This window comes from Citrus sinensis, chromosome 3, assembly GCF_022201045.2.
Source record: "Citrus sinensis cultivar Valencia sweet orange chromosome 3, DVS_A1.0, whole genome shotgun sequence".
In the NCBI taxonomy this organism is placed as follows: Eukaryota; Viridiplantae; Streptophyta; class Magnoliopsida; order Sapindales; family Rutaceae; genus Citrus; species Citrus sinensis.
In genome coordinates, this window is record NC_068558.1 from 9,021,791 (window position 1) to 9,034,609 (window position 12,819).

Consider the following 12,819-nt stretch of genomic DNA (forward strand, 5'->3'; position numbering starts at 1 on the left):
TTCAATTTGATTGGATGACTAACGCCGCCAGATTACCCTTTTTTATATACTCTATTTAATTTTGTTTTCATTTAAAAAATTATTTTTTCATTTTTTAAATATTCGGAGTTGCTTCAAAATTACACGAGTATGATAGTTGATAGACTTCGAATATGACGATGCAAAATTTGTATAACTTTATATCAACACTAATGCTATATAATGATCACAGTTAGCTGTAACATGAAGAAATAGAAACCAAAACTGACTTCATTCATGAGCAGTATAACAAATTTAAAAATGATATCTCATAGGAATTGAAGAAGTTGACTGTAAAACATATAAATTTCAGTAAACATAATCAATCAAAGTCTTGGCATAATTTACAACAATCGTCTTCATGATTCTATTGGTATCGATTTAACTTATTTTTCATGATTCTATTGGTATCGATTTAACTTATTTCTTCATCCTGTAATATTTCTATAAATACCTAAAAAGTAAACTTTTTCGAGAGATCTTTAATATTGAAAGGTAATTATCACAAGATTTATTTACAATTTGCCTAAATTTGATGTTTCAATACCTTTTCTACTTGGATTCAAAGGATAAAAACACTTATCATGTCCAAGTTTACAACATGAATTACACTCCCTATTCTTCTTCTTGTCAAGGGCCAACTCGATACCACTTTTGAGTTTGCCAGTGTTGTTAATGTCTTTCTTTTGACCATTGGTTTAGAAATATTTGGATCTAAAAGTAATGGCAGAGACGAACTGATGCTAAAACAAAGATCATTTTTTTTGTTGGCAACCAATGGCTGGTTGGACTGAAATATCTCAAAGATTTTTGGGTAGCTTGTTTTTACCGTCCATGTAAGTAAAGTATGCATCATTTGAAGATGCATCAACACATGTTAATTTTGTAGCTTAATGCCACATATGGCTAAGTCTCAAAGCATCTAATTCTTATTCATCATCATCTTTTAAAAAATCTCTCAAATCAATCTTTCTAAATTTATGTCTTTTGTCTCCATCTTGGTAGAATAAAATAATTCGGCAATTTATCAATGTCTAAACAAACAAACATTTTCAGGATATGTCTGCAAAGTATTCTAACAAACTCAAATTTTTTTACAATCACAAGTGCTCTCATAAGTTTGTAGATTTAACTTCACCACGAACTCTTCAAATTCTCCAAACTTTGTTATTACTAGGTACCTAAGAAATTCACCATCACATCCATTTTCTGCAACTTTGCATCAATTAACTTGACTCCATTCATTCTTGAATCTATTAAAAACATTTCTGGCATGCAACTATGATGCATTTTTCAAAAAAAAAATCCTTGATCCTTGATAATTAGATATTTGTGTTATGATTCAAAATATTCACCACTTACTTTTTCATTAATCCTTCTCAACACTTCCTCATATTTCACAACAAACTCTCTAAGATTGTCAATGATGTTACAAAGCCATCAAAAAATGAGTTAATGCCCTCACATCATCTTGTAGTATTCATTCCATCAAAAAAAAAATTACGATTATAAATAGGTACTCAAGAAGCACGTATTTTATAAAGATGATTTAGCTACCATTGTTTTCCAATTTATTTACTATAATCAAACTCTTCCAAGTTTCTTCAAGTTCCTTTATTTTGTAAGTAAACATGATACATTTTTTCAATCATATCTTGAATCTTGATTTTTTGGAGTACACATGTGACAGCTTCTCGACAAACTCCTTCTTAATATGCCAAAGGTAATAACCAATGCAATGGTGAGTATTCAAGAAAAACATTTGCAATGGCCCCTTACATTGCCAAGTCTTGGTCAGTAATAATATAAACTGGAAGACATACTCCCATATCTTTAAGCCATGTCTCAAAAAGCCACTGAAATAATACCTTGATTTCACATTGTAGTAGTGCACAACCAACTTGTATTGATTGTAAATGGTAGTTCACTCTTATGAATGATGCAAATGGCATATCATACTTGTTTGTTCTATAAGTTATGTGAAATGAAATTACATCCACAAAATAGTGATATGCCAACCATGATCGAGCATCAACCAAAAAAAAAAAAAGCTAGTTACTCGCCCTTTTTCACCACATTGAATTGTATGAAAAAAAAATCCATTAAATTTGAGTTGAATCAAAAGATGAGATTTACTAAAATTAAATATTCAAGATTATTTAATATTTTTTCTTTCCATGTAGACCTCACCTCAAATTTTTCTTCCTCTTATATTTTCTCTCTTCCTTCATGTGCTCTCTCTCTCTCCTCCTCAATCTTCTCTTCTCTTGTTTGTTTTTTAATCTTTGACTTTTCGTTTGCTTTTTTTCTCGGCCACAATTTTTTTAGGAAATTATTCAATAGTTAAACAAGTTGTTTGACCTCTTGTCATACATAACCCTCGTACTAGCTTCACACCCACATTTGATTGTTGAACAATTTCCATTTTTTTTTTGTATTGACCTGACTGCATATTTTTCATTGTGTTCTTCCACAAAACTAGCTTAGCTTATTACTCTCTGGTACATAATTCCCTTGATGGGCACAAGTAAATTGTCCAATAATCACCTCATTATAGCCTATTCTATTCTTGGAAGAAGATCGAGTTTGAATCCAAAACCCCTATTGTCTACCGTAATCTTCATAGTAGTTTCTAGCCTACCGTAACATTTCAAAAAAGCATCCCCACATATGGTGCCTCTAATTGTTCACGGTTTTCAATTTCTTTACAATTGTTCCCTATAACGTGTCAAACAATTGAAACAACATAACGATTTAATAGAATGAAAAATAGATTAGGTATAAAAGATAAAAATATTGAAAAAATAAATAATTTATGAATTAGAAAAGTTAGCTAAAATAAATATAAATACAATCATAAAAGTATGACAACATATCAAATCTTCTATGTTTTCAGGCATCTTCACAAAGAGTTGTGAGGTGAATTTGGAGAGAGAGAAAAAAAATTGTGGCCAAGAAAAAAAGGCAAACAAAAAGTCAAATATTAAAAAACAAACAAGAGAAGAGAAGATTGAGGAGTAGAGAGAGAGCACATGAAGGAAGAGAGAAAATATAAGAGAGAGAAAGATTTGAGGTGAGGTCTACGTGGAAAGAAAAAATTATTAAATAATCTTGAATATTTAATTTTAGTAAATCTCATCTTTTGATTCAACTAAAATTTAATGGATATTAATGAGTATAAAATTGAGAATATTTTTAGAGGTTATTGATCCACCCCTTATATATATGTGTACGTGATCTCACATATAATAGGTGTGGGAGGTGGAGTAGACCAAATTATTATATCGTAGTGCAAAAAGTATTTTTCTTTTTTGATTACGTGAAATTTATAGTTAACAAAATCGAATTTTATGTTGTTAAGTCCTAATTCAAACTGGAGTCCTAGACTCTCATAGAGAACGTAAGTACTATACATGAGTTTGATGTGTCATATGATATATTATTTGCCAATTTAACTCTTTTTAATGCAATTTATTGTCTTAAAACAATCTGAAGTGGTGACTTAAAAAGTTCGTAGATTTTGTTCTAACAAATATACATACATTTCCAATGGGCCTAAACACAAGTGGTTAATAACTTGGGCCAACGTTCATCAAACATAGCCCAAGCCCAATAACTTTTAAAAAGCCCACTCCGGTCAATCCCGCAATTTGTACTAGCCCTGTCTTTTATTTCTGGACAACACACGTACGAAACTTCATTGGTGCGTGAACGATTAAAGAGTGAAAATTAAAAACTAAATACTGCCCTTGGAAATATATTCCTTCTCTTTCGCTTTTCCCTATCCAATTAAAAAAGAAAAAAATATTTGAGAGAAAAAATTACATAGAAATTGGAATCCTCACGCGCCCTTAACTCTCACGTCCCAGCACTCTCCAACCATCTTATCCACTACACGCGGGTCCCGCACAACGACCACCACACGACGTTCCTGAGTGAGCGCGTGAGGGAGCAGCTTTGTTTTGTTTGTTTGCGTTTGCCCTAATCGCATGCGAGTGAGAGCTCTCTCTCTTATCGTGAAGAACAACCATCAAAAGCCATGACTTTGTTTGATAAATCCAGTATATATCAACGATGTCCCTTCCACTGAATCGTCCCTCGACTCGGATCTTAACTCGACTGACTCGTTTTCTGCATCCTTAGTTGATTCTCTCGTTTCTCTGTTCGACTCGGTTCGGTGACTCGGTAAGTCCCCTTCAGATCTGTTATCGGTTTTTCGATGACTACGTCGTTGTTTTCTTTTCCGATTTTTCATGTATACGATATATGCGATCGATAATTCTTATTATTTGATTTATTAATCTCTTGTATATATTGAAGATTAAAGATGGAGCCGATGGATATTGTTGGAAAGTCAAAGGAGGACGCATCGCTCCCAAAAGGTCAGTTTTTTTTTTAAATATTTTTTTTGTTAATTTTTCATTTTTTTTCTATTTTTTCTCTGCGTATTTTCTAAGAGTGATTTTTTAATATAGCTAACTGTTTTTTCTCAATGAGAAAAACAAGGAGAAATTCATTTAAATTCGGTCAGAGGATTGTTAATTGATTGATTATGAAGGTGATAAGGCATCGAGAGGAAATTATAAAGTTGTCAACTTAAGCATAATAAACTATCTTAGGTGGTTGCTGTTCATGTGAAGATATGAAACTAGTGCTATTTGGGGGTTGCTTCAAGTTGCATAGGGATTAAGTTTCGTGGACAGTAATCATTCTGTATTGACGGGGCAGTTTTCTTCTTGACTTTGCTACTAAAACATGAATTTCATCGAAAACTGTATGATTGACCATATGTTTTTATCTTATCTTAAATTTTTTTTTTTTGAATTGTTGCTTAAGTCATATATATATCCAGTATCATCGGTTTGTCTTTTCCTCTTTCTTTTCTCTGGCCTTGCTCACACTTATTGTTTACTCGTCCGACTCATGTTCCTTTTTGATTAATGGAAATTTGAGAAGTTGGCTATCAATTTCTTATAAATTAAGATTTTTATGTTTGAGGACACATAAGCTCCTGATGTTCTTGGAAACTTTTTGAAGTAGAAGATAGAATTATTTTGAAGTCATTTAATTTTAAATGTTATTACTTTACCTTTACATATTGATACAATACTTGCCTTAAATTATTACCCCGGCTGTTCGATAGGCATACCACTTGACATCCTCTTTGGTTGACAACACCTAAAATATAATTTAAGTGGCTTATTATTCAAAATTCATGTTTCTATATGTAGCCATTGAATCTAAGGTGTTGCTTGGGTGCTTAAACTGTAAGCTCCCTAAACCAATCACTTTTCAGGAACAAGACACACATTGAAAAAACTTAGGAAGTTATGTTTCACATCTTTTATATTTTGTTGGAAGTTTGTAATGGCTGTTTATTAGCATATGAGGTTGATCCTTAAGCATGATAGTTAGTAGTTACCTGACTGTGACTTTTCTTTCAGCTACAATGACTAAAATTATAAAAGAGATGTTGCCAGCAGATGTACGTGTTGCAAGAGATGCTCAAGATCTTTTGATTGAGTGTTGTGTAGGTAAGTTAATAATGAAATTTCATGACTTCCATCTGATTCCATCTTCATTTTTTATGAGTAGCATCAATCAAATGCAACTTTTCTTTTTGGATAAACCTTTAAATTCTTCAATGCAATTTTTGAATTGTTATTTGCCCATTACCCCCTTTGGCATGTAGCTGAATAGTTTTCTTTTCGGGTGAGTGATTCCTAAAGACTTTTTATTGCAATCTGTGAAAGTATTTTCATACCATGAGAATAGGTAAGTAAATAATGGAATTTCATGACGTCTATGTGATTCCACCTTCATTTTTATGAGCTGCATCAATCAAATGCAACTTTTCTTTTTGGATAAAGATTTAATTCTTCAATGTGATTTTTTATTGTTATTTTTCCCATTACCCCCTTCTATATGTAGCTGAATAATTTTCTTTTCGGGTGAGTGATTCCTAAAGACTTTTTATTGCAATCTATGAAAGTATTTCCATACTATGAGAAAGGTGCTTCCATGCGGTTTTGTTCCAGAATCATCTCCTCTTATTTGGGTTTTAATGTTTGAACTATTCATTTAGAAGAGTCTATAGTCTTGATTAAATTTTATCATAAATATTGGACTTTTCATTTAGAAGAGCTTAAGTCTTGACTAAATTCTATTATAAATCATCTTTCAATATTAGAGCTTCAGTTAGATGGAAGGAATTTCACAATTTGTTATATCTTCTTTATCTATAGGCTTCCAGGCCAGCAACTGGTTTATATGGATTCTCAGTCGAGAAATCTAGTTTTCAGACAATCCAGGGCAGGAGTAATTGTAACTAGCTGCTTTTATATATGAAGCATGAGTTTGACATTTCATGACTGTCACTTTACATGTGTATGCTTATAACTATAAATGTTCCCAATGTCTCTGGTGGAGAACAAGGTGGACTGTTAGCCTTTTTCAGATAGGTCACAAGAGGAGTGCATAAATATTATTGCTTCAGGGAGTATTCTCCTTCACCAGGATTTGTCATGATACCATAAAAGAAGAATGATTTTTTAGTTCCTACTGGATGGACAACCCTGTCCACGGGATTTAATCTGTGTGCAAAAGAGTATTCTAAATTAGTACAGTCTTTCCTTTTTTTGAAGACAAGCTATATAAACATTACTTCAACTACCATTCTTTGACTTACTGATGTTGATAATATTGCAATTCTGAGGCTGGAGAGTGTGAAATAGCTTGGCCGTTATGAACTTATTCTTTACTTAATCAGAAGAGATAACATGAAAGTTTAATGAAGGCGTTTTTAACCCATCTGAGAGAACATGATGATCATTGTCCTACTGATTTATTAGATGATTATGTTTTTTTTTCCTTGATCAGAAATTTCTTGAGATAACATGAAAGTTTAACGAAGGCATGTTAACCCATTTGAGAGAACATGATGATCATTGTCCTACTGATTTATTAGATGATTATGTTTCTTTTATTACTTTTTTTTTTCAATTATTGTCATGGACTACAGTTTTTACCGCACAACTTCAAAGATATAACAAGTCAAATCTGGCAGTCCTTGTGGGTGCCTTAAATGCATTAGGTGGAAAATATTCTTGGATGCTTTTATATACATATATCATGATTTTTTTAGGAGAAAAAAATGCATTCCATTTGTAGTTCTCTATTACTAATTGTTCTACACTTTAATTGTCAAATGGATATTATGATAATGGTTAAAATTTTTTGTTTTAATGCTTTGCAGAGTTTATAAATCTTGTTTCCTCTGAGTCCAATGAAGTTTGCAGCAGGGAGGATAAAAGAACAATTGCTCCCGAGCATGTACTCAAGGCTTTGGAGGTTTTTGTTTCTTACATCACTCATCTTAAAGTCTAAATTTGGTTATTGTTACGTATGCTTTGCATGTTCACTTTTTCTACTTTATTCAATCTTCCTTCCTTAAGTATCTTTGCAATCGCAACTGATTTGTCTGACTTTTGTTTGTTAATTCATGATACTGTGGCTGAATAGGCAATAACTTGAAATAGTCCATATTATAGTTCCATCGTTTTGGTTTTGTTGGATAAAGTATATGTTAATAATGCTTACAGTATGAAGAGTTCTAACAAAAGGGTCCTGCGGGGTTTCGATTATTGGACTGCTAGTCAGTCATATTCTTGTTGTTGGAGGAATAAGCAGTTATCCTTGAATTTTTTTAGTAGCTTTGATCGTAACAACATTCAGGAAAGACTTTTTTTAACTTATATGGTCCTAAATCTGGGGAGAGAGCTCAGCTAGAGCTCAAAGAGCAGTGAGATTTCTTTTTCTACTCATTATTTGTTTCAAATTGCAAGAGAGCCTGGTCTCAGGCTCCAGCAGATACAATTGAAGCAGCCCTTAAAAGATGATCTAAACTAATATGGGCAGAAAAGAATTTATAGGTTTCTTTCCAAATCAGCATTAGTCAATCTTAGTCTACTACCTGTCTTAATAAACTGTGTCTGAGTGGTGGCATGATCCTTGGGTTTTTTCCCCTTCCATGTGTTGTGTTTTCATTTCTATGAAGGTTGCATCTTCGATATTTAATTCATGTAATCGGCCACTGCATATGGCCTAGTATTTAGTGTCTTTTTTGGCAGAAAATTGACATTATTTTCCCTTAATAATGCTGGGGATTTTTATCCAAACAAGCCTGCCACGCAAGATCTGGAGTTTGTTAGCAATATGTATATTACTGTGTTGTGTTTACTTGTATTTAGCTTGTTTGCTCTCTGAATTTAAGTTACACGTGATTGTGGTGGTTTGCATCATTTACATCAGAGTAATAATGTGATTTATGATATTAGGTTCTTGGGTTTGGTGAGTACATCGAGGAGGTCTATGCTGCATACGAGCAACACAAGCTTGAGACTATGGTAATTTTCTATTTTTTTCATGCCCTTTATTCATGTTTGATTTTCTAGAAGCTTGTTTAGAAACTGGATTGTAGCCACCAAATGCTTGAAAAACTTGTTGGGCAATTGGCTGGCTGGTTTCCTCTTGTTGTGCTACTGCTGAGTCAGTTGAACTGGGCTATCGAATCTGTGGATGATGAATTTCCACAGTTACTATAGTTCATCTTTTTAAGCACGGCGCAAGAGTAGATGCTAATATTTATAGAAATGCCTACCAGCAGGACTCGTTGAAAGGTGGCAAATGGAGCAATGGGGCCGAGATGACGGAGGAAGAAGCAGCGGCTGAGCAGCAGAGAATGTTTGCTGAGGCACGTGCACGAATGAACGGTGGAGCCGCTGGCCCTCCCAAGCAACCGGACATTAACCCAAGTTTAGAGAGCTAACTAACTATAGGACTTTTAATTTTCTCCAGCCATAGGCAAGCATCCTTGACTCTTTCTGTTCTGCCTTTAGTCTCTTATATTATGTACAAAAAGCCTTTGTGAGTGCAGTAGCCTATGTGGATATGCACTTCCATTTGTACTTTATCTTATGGATCATTGTCTATAACTTAATGTAATTAGTGAGCTTTGTTCAAAATCCTTCCCTTGATTACATATATGGTTCCATTATTTGCTCTATTCTATTTTCAGAGTGCCAATAGTGAAGAATTTTGTTCAAAAAAGGCAGAAGGGGGAATGGGCAAAGACAGACTTAACCCAGTCTTTCAACTTGCTTTTATAATTCTTGCTTTTTTGGTGGCATATTCAATATCTATACTGAAAGAGGTTTTAAGCTAATTAGGGCATGATGTCTTCTTTTATATATATGTATACCTAATGATTTTTATTAAAATAAGCAACTGACTGATGTGGCAAGCCCCACTATGAACGGTTTGTAGCTATTCAATGTGGCAATTTGGGCAGCTGCAGATTTGAAGTCACTTAGGATGCACAACTTGTAGAAGTGGTCCTACAAAGGTAAGTGATGTGTCAAATACTGGTAAAATCCATTCAAATAAAGTGAATATTAATGGTCCTACAGACAATTGAGGCGTCAGTTCGCAGGTTGGTGTGAAATGTGGACATGTCACCAAAGGGCTTAGAGAAATGGGATTTCATGAGAGGATTCAAGAACTCCCCTTTGAACCCAAGATTTAGCCAAAGCCACCAACAGTAGCACACGTTTTAACACTACAAGACAGATGGCTAGCACATTAGCAGACCAGAACAAATGTTGGCATGCCATGTCTGAAGTCTGAACATGAATATCAGTGATGTGTTTTTGTGTTGGGTTTGGGATTTTGTATTTTGTGTGGTATTTTGTAATTGTGTTGCAGCAACAACACTTTACTCTTTTATGGGGATTCAGGTCAAAAGAGTCAGTCAAGCCAAATCCCTTCTCTTTCTCTATTTTTATACCCCACAAAGAAAGTGAACTAACACACACATTGTCCCCTTAGATTCCTTTCTTTTCCATTTGAATGAAACACACTCTCTTACCCTTTCTCTCTCCTTCTCTCTTTTTCTCTTGCTTCCTAAATCAGTTGGTGGGTCAGCCTTATGTTGCTTTTGTCAGGATTCTCTTGCACCATATCAAAGAACCAGAAACAATGAATTAATTTAATTGAAAAATACAGCAAAAGCCTCCACAAAAACATTTCAATAAAAGAGTAGAAACTAGAGTCACTCTCACTCACTCACTTCCTTCAACAATCAAAGTACAGTACACCATCTCTAGCAAATGAAGCCAAACATGGCTAAAACCTCTCAAGATTTCTCCTCCAAGAGACACTTCCACTGGACCAAAAAGGTTGGTACTGATGATGATGATCATCATCATCATGCTCATGATCAAGCTCCAACCTTTAAAGCCCCTGCAAACACAACTGAAGAAGAGAAAAATGTGAACACAAACACAAAACCATTCCACCAAGCCTCTATGCAAACACCAAAGAAGAAACTCCCAGCTGTTGCTGTTGCCAGGCTCAGAACGGTCCTCTCAACATTCGGTAAGCACAGATCAAACCTCCCATTGGGCCTAGGTCCCCGAGTAACGGGGACCCTTTTCGGCTCCAAGCGAGGCCACGTCCATTTTGCATTCCAAAAGGATCCCAATTCCCCGCCAGCTTTCCTGGTGGAGCTTGCCACGCCAATTAGCGGATTAGTGAGAGAAATGGCATCTGGGTTGGTGAGGATTGCCCTGGAATGTGACAAGGAAAAAGAAGATGAGAAGAAAGCTGTGCGCTTGCTGGAAGAGCCCATGTGGAGGACTTATTGCAATGGCAAGAAATGTGGATTTGCGACCAGGAGAGAATGTGGGGCCAAAGAGTGGAAGGTTCTGAAAGCTGTGGAGCCAATCTCAATGGGTGCTGGTGTTTTGCCAGGAACTGGGGATGAGGCTGAGGCTAATGCTGATGGTGAAATTATGTACATGAGAGCAAAGTTTGAAAGAATTGTTGGGTCTAGAGATTCAGAGGCTTTCTATATGATGAATCCTGACAGCAATGGAACTCCAGAGCTTAGTGTCTACCTGCTTAGAGTCTAAGTCAAAATTTCCCTTTTTTTTTTTGTGTCTTTGCTAGTGAGATACTTGTTAGTTGTTAAAGCTATTCAGCCATGAAAATGGAGGTCTAGCTTCTCCCAATTTTCTTTTTTCTTTTTTTTTTCCTCTTTTCTGGAAAATGGGTGGTGGGTTTATTGCACTTTTGTAGTTTTAGGCGGAGGGGGAAAAATGGAAATACAGTATAACATGATGGGTAGGTGGGGGATTAAATGAAGGTGTGTATATGTATAGCTTCTTCTTTGTCATTAATTTTAATTAAGTTAATCAAGATCCACTGAGCCTTGTGCAATCATTCATCATTATTCTAGCATTTTTGGTTTTAATTATGCCTCAACTGCCTCAGTTAAGAAGAAAGATGAAATATCCCTCTTCAGAATTTGGCCTTTCATTTCGTCTTCATTGCTCTTCCTGTTCCACAGCATTTAATTAAAGGTAGTAATGTGCTGCAGTGAATACTCAGTGTTGGTACGCTATTGCCAGCATCAGATTCTGATCCACATGTTACTATTCAAAATCAATGTCTTAGCATTTTGGCGATTATTTTTTCCCTTTTACTTTGGACAGTTGGTGGTGTTTGCCAAATCCAAATGGTCAAACTGAGAATTTCAATATTTCTTATGTATATTCTGTAAGGAATTATTATAGATCACACGATAATCTCTAACAACAATAATAGTCTACTTTTGTAAACCTGGAAGTAAAAGTTTGCAGATAGACTACTGTCTTTTGTTCAGATTTGGATTCATTTCTTGGAGATGAAATTAAGTAATTTGGATGTGGAGAAAATGATTAGAGCAAATGATCCATGTTGTTGTGGGTTCTGCAAATGATTATTCATGATTTATCTTATGAGTGTTCCTTGCTTTTGCTTCTTACACTTCTTTCCCTGTTTAGCTTGGATCCTTGGCCTCTTTGCTCATACATTCAGCCATAAAGTATATCAACATTCGGTCTAAAAGAGCAAGGTGTTCCCAATCATTGCTTTTTTGGTGCTTAATTCTGTGTGGGTTGATCCCAAGAAATTTATTAAAGCCTAATCATAGAAGTCATCAAAAGCAAAATACACATACAATTGGGAAAATAAAATATAAAAAATCTCAATCCTGACAGCAGAATTGGGCTTTTCCCATTTGTTGACTGCTTTTTCACATTAGCATTTGATTTTCTGCTGGATTTCAAAACTCCTTTGTTTCCTTCTCCAAGTCTGCTAATTTTTTGTAGTTGCCACCAAAGTACCTTGCAAGAAGTGTAATTTCATTACATCCCAAATGACATATATAACCCCCTAAAAAGAAATACAAAATTATTCTTTACATGAGCATTTTGGTCACTCAAATGGGCTGTTAGAGCACTGTGCTAGGGTCCTACTTTTCTTATCCGAGTAGAAAAAGTCTTTGAGTGAGATTGTCTCTATCATGTCGCTACACGGCTATTTAGTCATATCATTTCTCATATTTTCTACTATTACGCCATATTTCTTTCTATTTCTTCATTTTCTTATAATTCAAGATTATTTCTCTTCCTATAATTACTAAATGTTTATGTAACTTTGTTTTATCTATTTATATATATGTAACTGGTTTCTGATACTAAATCTTCAATATGTAAAAACGTTAGTACTTAAGAAATTAAATACAAGTGACTTAAATGGACTAAAATGGACATGACTTAAATTAGAACCGAATAATGCGTTAGAAGTACTAAAAATCAATTACAAATATATAAATAGACAAAATCAAGTTAAATACATACACACACATACATAGAATAATATTCTAACGAGGGATCCTTTACTCTATATGTGTGTGTGTAC

At 34.4% G+C, this 12,819-nt stretch overlaps 2 protein-coding genes across 5 annotated transcripts; both read left to right on the forward strand.

The window, feature by feature from the left end:
- Positions 1-3,826: 3,826 nt before the first annotated feature.
- Positions 3,827-9,082, forward strand: LOC102621947 (protein Dr1 homolog). 2 transcript variants are annotated; one of them, XM_006494198.4, is made up of 6 exons: positions 3,827-4,203; positions 4,339-4,400; positions 5,463-5,552; positions 7,274-7,368; positions 8,355-8,423; positions 8,684-9,082. In XM_006494198.4, the coding sequence occupies exons 2-6, from the start codon at positions 4,346-4,348 to the stop codon at positions 8,843-8,845; spliced, it is 471 nt and encodes a 156-aa protein (XP_006494261.1). In that variant the 5' UTR covers positions 3,827-4,203; positions 4,339-4,345; the 3' UTR covers positions 8,846-9,082. The 2 variants fall into 2 exon arrangements, with proteins under 2 accessions (XP_006494261.1, XP_006494260.1); XM_006494197.4 differs by having other exon boundaries at positions 3,839-4,203; positions 8,681-9,082.
- A 61-nt stretch (positions 9,083-9,143) lies between these two features.
- Positions 9,144-11,302, forward strand: LOC102622448 (protein MIZU-KUSSEI 1). Of its 3 annotated transcripts, XM_025093908.2 has the most exons (3): positions 9,144-9,229; positions 9,343-9,421; positions 9,486-11,302. In XM_025093908.2, the coding sequence occupies exon 3, from the start codon at positions 10,185-10,187 to the stop codon at positions 10,986-10,988; it is 804 nt and encodes a 267-aa protein (XP_024949676.2). In that variant the 5' UTR covers positions 9,144-9,229; positions 9,343-9,421; positions 9,486-10,184; the 3' UTR covers positions 10,989-11,302. The 3 variants fall into 3 exon arrangements, with proteins under 3 accessions (XP_024949676.2, XP_052293498.1, XP_006494263.2); XM_052437538.1 differs by having other exon boundaries at positions 9,220-9,421; positions 9,502-11,302; XM_006494200.4 differs by having other exon boundaries at positions 9,220-9,421; positions 9,509-11,302.
- The last annotated feature ends 1,517 nt before the right edge of the window (positions 11,303-12,819 follow it).

What these genes read in the sequence shown, in the direction of transcription:
- LOC102621947 (XM_006494197.4), top strand. Translation starts at nt 4,346, where the DNA reads ATGGAGCCGATGGATATTGTTGGAAAGTCAAAGGAGGACGCATCGCTC. An exon ending in GGACGCATCGCTCCCAAAAG is followed by an intron (nt 4,401 to 5,462) that starts GTCAGTTTTTTT and finishes CTTTTCTTTCAG; the next exon opens with CTACAATGACTAAAATTATA. An exon ending in TTTGATTGAGTGTTGTGTAG is followed by an intron (nt 5,553 to 7,273) that starts GTAAGTTAATAA and finishes AATGCTTTGCAG; the next exon opens with AGTTTATAAATCTTGTTTCC.
- LOC102622448 (XM_025093908.2), top strand. Translation starts at nt 10,185, where the DNA reads ATGAAGCCAAACATGGCTAAAACCTCTCAAGATTTCTCCTCCAAGAGA.